Source organism: Bactrocera dorsalis, chromosome 5 (assembly GCF_023373825.1).
Source record: "Bactrocera dorsalis isolate Fly_Bdor chromosome 5, ASM2337382v1, whole genome shotgun sequence".
Lineage (NCBI taxonomy): Eukaryota > Metazoa > Arthropoda > Insecta > Diptera > Tephritidae > Bactrocera > Bactrocera dorsalis.
Window position 1 is genome coordinate 18,439,420 of NC_064307.1, and position 12,731 is coordinate 18,452,150.

At 32.6% G+C, this 12,731-nt stretch overlaps 1 protein-coding gene across 1 annotated transcript; it reads left to right on the plus strand.

Moving 5' to 3' along the window:
- Positions 1-7,404: 7,404 nt before the first annotated feature.
- LOC105232913 (putative glycerol kinase 5) lies at positions 7,405-12,407 on the plus strand. Its single transcript, XM_049458342.1, has 9 exons — positions 7,405-7,505; positions 7,680-8,075; positions 8,188-8,281; positions 9,800-10,059; positions 10,886-10,998; positions 11,059-11,185; positions 11,347-11,799; positions 11,861-12,024; positions 12,105-12,407. The coding sequence occupies exons 2-9, from the start codon at positions 7,980-7,982 to the stop codon at positions 12,379-12,381; spliced, it is 1,584 nt and encodes a 527-aa protein (XP_049314299.1). The 5' UTR covers positions 7,405-7,505; positions 7,680-7,979; the 3' UTR covers positions 12,382-12,407.
- Positions 12,408-12,731: the final 324 nt, after the last annotated feature.

Consider the following 12,731-nt stretch of genomic DNA (forward strand, 5'->3'; position numbering starts at 1 on the left):
AATAAAAAAGCAGAAAATTTTTATTGAAAAATAAAATATATATTTGTGAGCATAAATAACTGCGTATGAAAACTAACATTTACTAACATAAGCATAAAATATATCTATTAAACATACATACTTATATAATATTAGATAAAAAACAAAATTTTAAGTACGAGCTTACTAAAAAAACATTTAAATCCAACGAAACATTGAATCGTAAACTTATATTATTATAGGAAAGAAAATAGAATTCAATGTTAAAAGTTGTGTGGAAATTTTAATTTAGTTATTAACGTATGTACTTGATTCTGCTTTGAACAACAACCTTATAAATAGGCACAAACCATTTAGTAATACGCGCTAAAATTTACTAAAACATATGCTATTTATAATATTATTTTGTATATTTTTTATTCACTACTCTGCTAATTTCACATTGCGTAGGGTTTTCGTAGCTTAAAATCTTTGAAAATTGTAGGGAAAATAATTTATTTATTAATATTTCGGTCAATTTTTTGATCGACTTGAAAATACGTACATAATAATAAAAAAGCAAACATCCGTTCGTTTGTTCGGGTCATCGTGTCGTCGCGTCGCGTATACAAAACACTGTCGTGATATACTTAATTATTATATAATTACTAAATAAAGTACTGAATGAAAGGGTAAAGTCATTTGTGAAAAATTCATGCGAAATATACATACGTACATATGCTTAAATAGCTTATTGCTCATTTTTATTTGATTTAAATTTTTTATATTTTGTTTTATTTACTTTTATTTATTTTTTATTATTATTATTTTTTTTATTAATTTTTTTTTTATTATTTATTTATTTTTTTTAATTATTTTTTACTGAATTTATTATTATTATTAGCTTTTTTCTACTAATTATCGACCAGAAGACTGAAATTAATTATATATTCTCACATTAAAGACAAATTTTTAACGCATTTATGCTTTGTTTCTAGTAATTTTCGTTTTTAAACTATAAAACTTATCAACATACGAAGTATTTGTTCCATTATGTAGGTGTGTGTTGCACCGGTTTCGAGTTTCGACATACGTGCACCCAGAATGAGCGTTAAAGAGCATTATTTTCTTGAATAACTTGAATCAAAAACGTTAACAGGACTCGAAATCATTTTAAAAATTATTTTTAATAATCTTGAGTGCGTTGTCCTGCATACTCGTTAATATTTCTTATGTTTTTAAGTTTTTTACATATAATTGTAATTATTTTTATGAAAGCTGTTGGATTATTAGCATACTAAATTAATTATTATATCTGTTTTATTATTTTTTTTTTATAATTTTTATTTTTATATTTTTTTTTAATAATTTTTTTTTTATAATTTTTTCCAAAAGCAACGTTGAGCGATTGAGATTTTGATTTCTTCTTTCTTTCATTCCATCCCTTTATGTATGTTTACATGTGGTATCTGAGTTTATTTTTTGCTTGCTATCATTTTTCACACATGCCTTTCAAACCCTTTCATTCGTATTAGAACAATAGTCGCGCGCGTTTCGGGTTTTATCGGTTTCGCGTTTCGCGTTTTAATCGTCGTTCGTTCGTTATATAGTTCGCTCGGTTATTAACTCTTCGTCCATGGGGTATGTACGTGCATACTCCCAACTCGTCGTTGATTCGGTCGTATATCGGTTTTAGCGGTCAATCGGTTCTATAAGACTTAAATAACGGTGCGCATTCAAATAAAATGTATGTAAACAATAGAATTGTATAACTTAAAAAAAAAACTTAATTTTATAATGGCAATAGTATTATTATAAAAATATTTTAGTTTATTTAGTGAATTTATTAATACTGAAATATACAATTGAAGCCAGTAATACAATTTTTTATTTATTATTCTTTCGTTTACTATAAGTAATAAAGGTTTAACGGCAAATTACAGCTAATTTCTATGAAATAACTGTGTTCATATACACAAAATTTGATTTGCTATTTTTTTCTTCTTGTAATTTTTTATAATAATTATTTTATTTTATTTTTTTTGAATTTTGTTAACTTTCTAATTTGTTTAGATTTTTTTTTATCAAAAGTAAGTAATTCTAAAATTTTAACACATCTAGCCTACCTAAAAAAATTGTAAAGAATACTTTGAAGACTTTTAGTAATTAGAATTTTGTGAAGATATTAACTGAAAACTTAAAAATGCATATGAAAAACTGCAAACAAACTTAAAAATATATATATATTTATTTTTTTATGAGTACAATAAACTTAATTGTAAAATAGTGTTGAAAAACAGAACAAATAACATTAAACTGAATATGTGGTAATATAATAACTAATAAATAGTAACGTTCAATGGGGGAATATAGAAATAGGTCTAATCAAATAAGTCGCGTAACTATAAAAAATACTCGTTGTCGTGCGGTAAAAAACAATCGGTCGGTATAAAATGTCGTTCGTCGTCGCGTTAAAAACTGCTAAACTGATATTTAAAGATCTCCGCCCCCGGATCTCAATATAAGTAAATGACTACTAAAAATAATATAAAAATACTAATATTTCAGAAATTAAGACAAAAATTAAGTCGTGCTTTGTGAGAGGAGGAATTTTGTGTTTAATTGTTGATTTCTTCCACCGTATTAAGTACTTCAAAAGTCAAAAGCATTATAAATGAGCTATTTTTGTAGTGGTGGTCACAAATTGAAATGTATGAGTGCCAAATTTGCTTTTAGTATAGGTATGTTTGTAAAGCTTAGTTTTGAACTGAAGCCAAGCTTACATTTATGACTGTTGTCTTCAGCGTGACTACTAGTTTGTATTATGTTTTTGTGCCGGCTCACTTTGGTTACTATTAAAGACAAATTACAAAAATCTCTATCCTAGAATTCTTATACTCGCTTAAAATCTACATTAAATTTAAAATCTTCATTAAATTCAACTGTCACTTGCCGCCTTTGACAGAGCACGCACTTTGCAAGACAAAACGAAATTTTTGGGCATTTAATTTTAATGACAATAGAATGTGCATAATAAGCACCACAATACAAAAAACAACTATAATTTCGAATTTTACAATAAGAAAACAAAACAAAAACAACAAAGTCTGGCATAAACCTGAACATAATCACACTGCTAAACAGGGTTGTCTCAAACGTAATAGCGCTAATGATGCTGATGGGAAAACATCCAGAAAAAAGTATTAAAAATTAAATGTACCAAAAATAGTAACAAAAGCAAACAAATCAACAACAACCAACAACTACTAATACTTAACTTAAATGGAAATTAATATAATATAAAATAAAATAAAACGCAAATAATCGTGATTTCGTATGTACCTAAGCCAAATTCATCGCGGAATTTGGTCGCGTTCGCGTATATATCTCGGGTGATTTTAACTTAACGGATAAGTAAAATAAAAAAAAAACAACAAATTAATTATAACTCAAATGATAGGATTATTTGAAGACAAACCATAAAAAATTTATGAATTATAAGTGAAAAATGCAAGCAAAGTGAAACAAAACCTTAAACAAAAATTCAAGCGTATAGGGAAATTTTCAATTTTAAGTACATACTCTTATATTAAAGGTATTTATTTCATGTATTATTACGAATGCATAAAAACTGAATGAAAATCTTAGTGTATATGAAAAATGTATGTTTGTAGCCACTCATTAGACAAGTAAAAAAATAAGTTTTTTATTTAGTTTCTTCTATGTTGTATACAATATATAATATCAATATACTAGAAAAGCAAAAACAAAAACACACAACAAGGCTGAGTACGCAACGCAGCCTATAAATGCATAACTACATATTAGTAACAAAACACTGATTTGAAAATATTGAAAGAAAACAAAAAAAAAAATATAAAAAAAATTGAACAATCAATAAATATTCATATTTAATATGTATATTTAAATATAATTACAATTTGAAAATCGTAAATAAAACACTAATTACATACATACATACATATGTCTACGCAGCAACCATAAAAGTATGAACTTTTTGGAACATTTACTTGCAAATTAAGCGACTAAGATAATAGAAATATTTTCACGTCCTGTCATAAATATGATTGTAATTGTTCCTAATTGTTTACTTTTGTATACATGCAATACTACATACACGTACATAATCTACTTAAATACATATACTATATACTATCCGAATTTAAAGTAAAAAAAAAACATTAAACATTTGCTAAAACATACATATTTGAAATATATAAATATTGTATAACATACATACATACATAATCTATCTATAACTACGCCCAAAAACAAACAAAAACATACCATTACATACTATGTCAATGTGGAATAATGCCAAACGTTTTTAAATTGGTTTGAAGGAAGCTCTGATTTCAGAATAAATTAATAAAAATTTAATTTCAATTAATTTTTTTTTTTTAATAAAAATAGTATTTCAAATTTTTTTCCATGAGAATTTATATTTCTTTCTGCTTAAAATTGAAGAAAAATACTAAAAAATAAATAATTTAAATACAGTTATGTCAAACGCTTAAATCTGCTAAAAATCCGAATAATCCGTGTAATTCTTTTTTTTTCAACATATAGTATAACCTCAGAATTTTCAAAAATAAATTTTTAATAAGCAATGATAGTTTCAACAACAACATTATTAGTTTTTTTCCGAAACTTAAAAGATACTCGAATTTGGATTTTAAAAACCGAACAAATTTTGTTATTTATGTGTATGTTTTTTCAATCAGAGCATATTAATGAATTATCTAAAGACTCTCGCTTATAGTTCGACAATTATTTAATTTCAGACAATATTTTTGCATTCTCAATACCGTTAAATTTTGTAGCATGCAACTAAATATTCAATACAAACACTTATCCATACATGAATACTTAAAAGTAGCATATAAATGAATATGACACAAAACATATATATGTAGATATATAATAGATATAGTTGTATATGTGTATGCTCTTAAGTAAAGTAAAATATAAAATCTTAAACCGTAAAACTGAAAGGCATTTTATTCATCATGGAATATTTCATAGGAAAAAAGTAAGAAAATCGTTTATAAACATAACGGATTCAGAATCGCAACCTGTCAATAACTGTCATCACGACTGAACTTTATTTCACACTGCCGCAACAACAATAAGATAATCTAAAATGGAACGAGTTGAACTAACGTTCAAAGAGCTAAATGGTGAATTTTGTACTCATACACTGCTACAATCTCAATTTCAATTTTACTCTACATTTAACTTAAAACAAGAACACCTGTTAAGTTCGGTTACACCGAAGCTGTAATACCCCTTACAAATAAAAAAATATTCCATGTTTCTGCAGTGTTTTGTTCACCTAACGGTTGTACGTATCACTTAAAACTAAACGAGATAGATAAGGGGTTATATATACTATATATATATATATATAAACGATCAGGATGACGAGAGGAGTTGAAATTCGTGTGACTGTCTGCCTGTCCGTCCGTGCAAGCTGTAACGTAAGTAAAAATTAAGGTATCTTGATGAAACTTGGTACACATGTTCCTTGAAAAAAAGTAAAGCGGAGTTCGTAGATGGGCGTAATCGGACCATTGCCACGCCTACAAAACGCCATTAAAGGAAACCCTACAAAGTGCCATAACTAAGCACTAAAGCCCCTACTTTTCATATTGCACAATTTTAAATTCCACTTGTGACTTGTGACTTCCGGCTGTTCAGCAACTCAAAGACCGAGGACACCGTTTTGACTCAATTAAGGATATAAATGCTGAATCGAAGAAGTCTCGATGGCCATCACGACGGAGGGTTTTTCCAAATGCTATGATAACTGGAAAATTCGTTGGCATAAGTGTATTGCAGCGGGAGGAGATACTTTGAAGGAGATGTACAAAATTCACCTTTCAATTTGATCACAGTAGTACTTTGGAACATACGCGCACCGGCTAAATTCGGTAGAGGACGTTCCTAGCTAACCAACGAGCAGTTGGTCAGTTGTTTCCGAGCACCTGCAGAGTTCTCTGTGAAACTCGGTAAATCTGCGACAGTGACGTTTGCTATGATCAAGCAGGCTTACCCAGATGTTGCTTTAGCAAGAAGTGGAGTGTTTAGGTGGCATCAGGCCTTTTTGGAGGGCCGGAAAGAGTTCGCTGATGAGGACCGAAAGAATGAGAAAATCCAAAATGAAAACGATACACATTGTCTTTTTTAAGATCAAAGGCGTCGTCCACCATGAATTTGTTTCTCCTTGACAAACCATCAACACAAAGTACAAAGTTTTACGTGGAAGTACTCAAGAGTCAAACGATTGGTCAATCGGGTCCGACAAGATATCGCAGCCGATTGGAAGTTGCACCACGACAACGCCCCGGCTCACGCCGCCTTTCTTGTGAACAGCTAGCTAAGATCCCAACGCTTCCACAGCCGCCCTACAGTCCAGATGTAGCCCCGGACTTTTTTTCCAAAAAGGCCTATAAAAGGAGATCCAAGCAGCAAAAAAAGGAGATTCCGGAGAATGCTTGGCAATCGCGCTGGCAGCGCTGCTTCGACGCAGACGGAGCCTATTTTGAAAGTTTTTAAAGAATTGTAACGATTGGTTCAATATATATATTTTTAAATCGACTAGTCCTGTTACTTTCCGGACAAAACCTGTAGTTTCGAAGATAGTAGCGTATTTGTAAAAACTCGGTCTGTAATCGGCTTCCAAAACGTAAACGCAACAATGTTTTCAGAGTCGATGAGGAAAACTTCTCCAAACTGGCTTAATCGATTAACTTGAAATTAACACCGTCTGAGTTATATTTGTCAGGTAATAAGTTTTGATAATAATTTCAGACTTTCAAGCAATTTACATTTTTTCACAAAAAACGCATTTTTTGGGAAGCAAAGCGGCTTCCAAAATAAAAATTTTGACTCCTTCGAATATTATCTGTATTCATCGATTGTAATGTATATTTTTTTTGAATTTGAAATAATTTTAAGCAGAAAAATCGTGCTCACCGCCAGACACCTTTCTTCAGAGGCACTTCGGGAGATCGACTACGGATTTAAGGTTACCCAAAATTTTTCAGAACGTATCGCTCTTAATCCAATTTATTACATTATACTATTACATATTATATTACATACATGTGTATATATGTATGTACAGTTGTGTGAATTTCAGCGAGAGAGCTCTATGACAATCGAGCATGTGTTTTAAATTAAAATTTTGTAATCTATGCTAACTTCATAATTGAGTTTTCAAGGCAGCTTGTAGCGTATAAAGGTAATGCACTTGCAAATTGTTTGGCGGGAATCGAGATGCATGCACTTGTGTGCATACAGTTATAAAAGGAAACAAAAAAATTGATTCAAGCACACCGGCCACTCGCTCAACGCGCCGCTCTCAGCGGCACAACAACAGCGCTCACAGCCCGCCCATTCACAAAAACTCCACAGGGGTAAAGTCTCATTGGCATTTTCTCCCCACTTTAGTAGCAGTTGCGTCTTCAGCGCGTGGCATTGTTTACTCACTGGAGCGTCAATTTCAAGTTTATTTACACAAAGTGCAGGAATTAAACGTTAATTGCAGTCTGAACAAAGGCTTTAGCTGATTGCATTCTTAATTGTTTAATATAAATTAAAGAAAAACATATGTACATGCATATATACATATGTGTATATAATTGCATATACATATGTATATAGTGCAAGTAAAATTTTTAATTTTATTGAAGCAGAACTGCTCGCATAACAACTTGGGTGACTCGAAAAAAACTTGATAAGCAACAAAGCAGATAAGTGATACAGCAACAAAATTATACACGCGAAGCGGTATTTGTATGTACATGCATATACGTAAGGTTGTGTGTTTATAAATGCAATCAAATACATATCTACACTATCAACTAAGTCCAAGGCAGTCGATTAAGACAATATCCACCAATATAGCTGCCATTATTTTAGCATTCTTTATTAGAATCGCGCAAAATCCACGATTTGAACGTGTCATGAAAATAGTTTGTTTTTGATCGCTTAATATGGTTCATATAGCGACTTTGGATGTGGGCACCACAACGGTGCGCTGTTTTATTACAAATGACAACTGTGAGGTTCTGGGCACCGCCACTGAAAGGGTATGTATGTATGTATATAAACAATGCATTAGGCTTTTAAAATAACAAACACTTGTGCACATGTTGAAACTGTTTAACTACGTTTGTATATCATACATATGTACGTATGTAGGTTGATTTGTTGAACCCTCAACCGGGCTACTTCGAAATCGAACCGGAGGCGCTGTGGGCAAAGATCGTCGCGGTAATTAACAATGCAGTGAGACGTAAGTGAAGCTTTCAAATTTGAATTTCGTTAATGGTAAATATATACATATGTACAAGTATATAATGAATATTATTCATCTAGAAAAAGTCATACATACATATGTATGTACATACATTTTATATGCAAATGAAAAACAAGAAAAACGTTAACTTCGACTGCAAGAAGCCTTCACAAATGTTTTTTGTAGCATAAAGGGGTGAAAACAAATATTTTTAATGGTCTCGATCTATCAGTATATAAGTATGTATGTACATATGTATGGCAAGAGTAACCTGACTGTCACGTTGATCACTTAAGGGGTTACATGGGTTTCCTTGAATAAAAAAAACGTTTTTTCAAACATTTTTTTCTCATATAAAAAATTAAATATTTTATTAGAAGTTTTTATTGCTAAAAACATACACTCTTAAAATAGAAATTCTGAAATTTTTGGAAAACAATATTTTAAACCCGGCCATTGCGCGTCATTTTCGGTAACTCCTCGGAAAAAAGATCCGCACGCGTTAGCAGGATAACTCTTTCCAGGATCATCTAGAGTAAAAAAGTACGTGTTTTAGTTAAAACCTTAACTTAGAACTTGGATGAAGAAAAAAAACTGAAAATTGGATTTTTGGCAGACATTTTTTGAAATAATTATAATTTCAGTGAAAATTTCGCGACATTTCTTTCAAATAGTTGTAATCGAATCCTTCATCCAAGTCTCTAAGAACTGTATCTCAAAGACCTGTATAAAATTTCACGAAGATCGGTTGAGTAGTTCTCGAGAAATCTTGCCAACCGACTTCAAACACATAGTTTCGAAAAAAACGCGATTGAAGACATCGCACTTAGCCTAGCTAGTCTCGAGCGCACAAGTACTCAAGGCTGTATCTCCGAATAATATATAATAATAATATTCTAGTGGTGTTGTAGAACTCAAGCCCAATATACGTTGAGCAAGTTCAGTGCCTAACTATTCAGGAGAAGGGCGCATTTAGTCATAGTTATGTATGCTTTATTGTATTTTATTCCACGGACAACGGTTTCCGATGTGTTTGGCCAGACGAACTGTTTACCCGACACCTATGTCAATAACTGTCTTCGGTTCGTCACTTCTCACTTCACTCTCTTGTGAAAAAAGTTAGCTCTCTCTTCTTGATTATGTCAGTATAGATGACTTGTACGAGTTGTTCGATTCAACCCTTTCAGAGTATCGAAAATTAAAATAAAAGTTTACATCTTTAACTATGGTAAATAATGTTTTTTTCATCTTTCCAACGGCAGTGAGAACTGGCTGATTAGTGAAGGACTTAAATGTAATCCAATTCCTTTAAATTTTCAGTCTGAACATGGTATTACAGTAGATACCTAAGCGACTCCACCGTTAGACGGTAATGTTCATTTGGTAAAAAAAAATTCGATGAATTAAAAATTCTTGTAATACTATTAAATAGAGTCATTGTAAATTATTATCATTATTCTTATGATTACAAAAAAATAATAATACACATTTTCTTTGATTACTTGAACTACATAGAAGCCCATTTAACGCCCTCCGACATTAATTCTTTTGGCTTATCGACACAACGCTGCACATTCCTTACTTGGAATCATGAGACTCAGGAGTACTATAGTAACTTCATTACGTGGAAGGATTTGCGCGCAAATGCTTTGGTGGATCAATGGAATGCTGGACTTATAGTTAAGACATTAAATACCGTTTCCTATGCACTCTATTTGATTACACGAAGCAATCGATTTTTGGCGGCGAGCGTTTTGAAAATGATGAATTCACAGGTAAATAAACCAGTGTCTTTAGATTAGGTTAGATAAGTAAATGAGGATTGCACCATGACCTAGAGGGTCTATTGTGCCTTCTCCTAAGTCACAACGTAGAACTAGCCCCAGCAAATTGATAAACTCCAATATACTATTAGATGCTATTGAGGTGATGTGATCCCTATTTGGAAACATGGATCCAAGGGCCGTTATCCTGCGCCTACAGTCGATTAGCAGGTGTGCTGGTGTTTCAGGCTCCATGTCGCAGAACCAAAAATTCGCACAAGAAGCTAGGACCATGTTAAATAAGTGTTTCTTGAGCTTACAATGACAAGTGTGGAAGGCGACAAGTAGCCTGAATTTTTCTCTTGGGAGGTTGATTACATATTTAAACCAGTGATAAACAAGCTAAGCTTATTTATTAAATATATGTGTAACAATACCTAGAAGAGGTCACTTAGTTCTACATTTGCATGAGAGATCTTTTTAGAAAGCTTCGAGCTCTTTTACTGACATAGTCTTTATATTCGTTATGAATAATGATTCATGAAACCGATGGAAATTAGCAACTCTCCGACGACTGTCGGGTCTACGTCACTGGAACAGATGTCGATTTTTAACCGTCGTGGGATTGTCATCTCGACAGTATTCCTCCTAATTACTTCAGCGATGTTTTCTGTCAGTACAAGCTCAACAACAAAGTAAACCATTCAAGTTTCCGAAACACCTTAAATATTTAAACCAGTCTAACTTTTGTTGTTACCATATTTATAAATCACAAAAACTACTTGACTTCAGTTTGAGCTAAACTTAACATTTATGACATGTTTTATATCTCGTTTAGGTCACAACAAGACTTCTACATGAGGTACAGACCAACAAACGCCTACAGGAAGCACTGCGTCGAAAAGAAGCACGAGTAGAACTATTGGACTCCTGGATACTCTATAAATTGCGGTTAGAGAAACATAAATTCAACCAATATTTTTTTCTTCAATTTGGTTTTGTCCTATGTAGATCGGGTAATGGCTTACAAACAAATATTGAACATATCAGCGATATAACTTCTGCAACCGCCACGGGTTTATTTGATCCATTTACGCTTTGCTGGACGCCGCTTGCGAAGTTTCTCTCCGGAATCGAGGTGATTTTTGATATAATATTAATATATACATAGCTATATTCTCTCAAACTTTCTCAAACTAATCGAGGAAGTCAATACTTTTGTTAGTTATGTAATATGGTTTCGAACCAAATGGATATGATAAGGATTTTATTCTAATAAATGATATTATCATGTTTCAGTTTGCGTTACTTCCTAAAGTTGTGGACAATGACTATAAAGATTTCGGCAACATACATCCAAATGCCTTAGGACCCGAATGGCATAACTCCAGCGTATCAATAAGCGCCTCCATCAGTGATCAAACGGCCGCCATGTGGGGCTCACAATGTTTTGAACGTGGCGAAGTCAAGACAACATTGGGCACAGGCGCCTTTCTCAATCTAATCACTGGAAGTACGTGTCATGCCTCCGTTATGGGTTTGTATCCGTTGGTCGCTTGGCAATTCAAAGACGCGCTAGAAAAAGCACGCACTGTTTACTGCGTTGAGGGTGCATCAAATGACATCGGCACTGTGATAGAATGGGCAAAGCAATGTGGTCTCTTTAACGATCCGATGGAAACTTCAGATATTGCTCACACAGTTCCAGATACGAATGGTGTTTATTTTATACCTGCCTTCAGCGGTTTGGGCGTGAGCGTTGACTTATTGTTAAATATATATGTATAAATATAAATAATGGTTGTTTTTCCAGCCTCCCATAAATAATCCAAGAGCGGCAACGGGGTTTATTGGCATTACACTATCTACGACGCGTGCGCATTTGGTGCGTGCCATATTGGAGAGTATTGTTTTCCGCACCGTACAATTATGTGAAACTGTTAAAGCGGAAACCAAATTCACTTTGAAACTTCTGAGGTAAACAGACATAATATTTAACCATTTCTTATAAATTCATGCTTCTTTCTCTTTTTGTGGGCTGTCACTTGCCACTTCAGAGTCGATGGCGGTGTATCACGTAATGACTTTATTTGTCAACTTTTAGCAGATGCTACAGGGCTACAGGTTGAGCGCGCAACCTCAATTGAATCCAGTATTTTGGGTGCGACCTATATGGCTGGATACAATATGGGTCTATGGAATAGTTTTGGCGATCTACACAAACTTCGTCAAATCGAACGCACTTTCGAACCACGCACGCAGTATCAATTGGCGATTAGAGAACGTATGGCGCATTGGATGAAGGCGATAAAACGTTTTGAAAATTGGTATTAAAAAATAAAAATTAATTGCAGTAGTCGCGTGGAATCGTATTATTGCTATAGTATAAAGAATTGAAATAAGTAGGTCTTCCAATGGAGTGAATCATTGACATAGAGACTTTTTAAGTAAAAATTAGTATAGAAAACAAATTGTACTACAACCAAGCATTGTTCAGTTGCTTTATGCTATACTAGACTTAATACGGATGCTTCACATTCCTTAGTTGCATATTTATAACCTGAACAAAAATTATTAGAATGACGAGCCGATTTAGCCAAGTCCGTCTGTCCGTACATACAAACTAACGCCTCAGTTTTAGAGATATCCATATGAAATCTAAAATATTTTACATATTGCATAAA

Bases quoted from the DNA above. Each gene is read 5' to 3' on its own strand.
- LOC105232913 (XM_049458342.1), top strand. From the start codon at position 7,980: ATGGTTCATATAGCGACTTTGGATGTGGGCACCACAACGGTGCGCTGT. The intron at 8,282-9,799 runs GTAAGTGAAGCT...TGAACTACATAG, and splicing joins AATTAACAATGCAGTGAGAC to AAGCCCATTTAACGCCCTCC. The intron at 12,025-12,104 runs GTAAACAGACAT...TTGCCACTTCAG, and splicing joins TTCACTTTGAAACTTCTGAG to AGTCGATGGCGGTGTATCAC.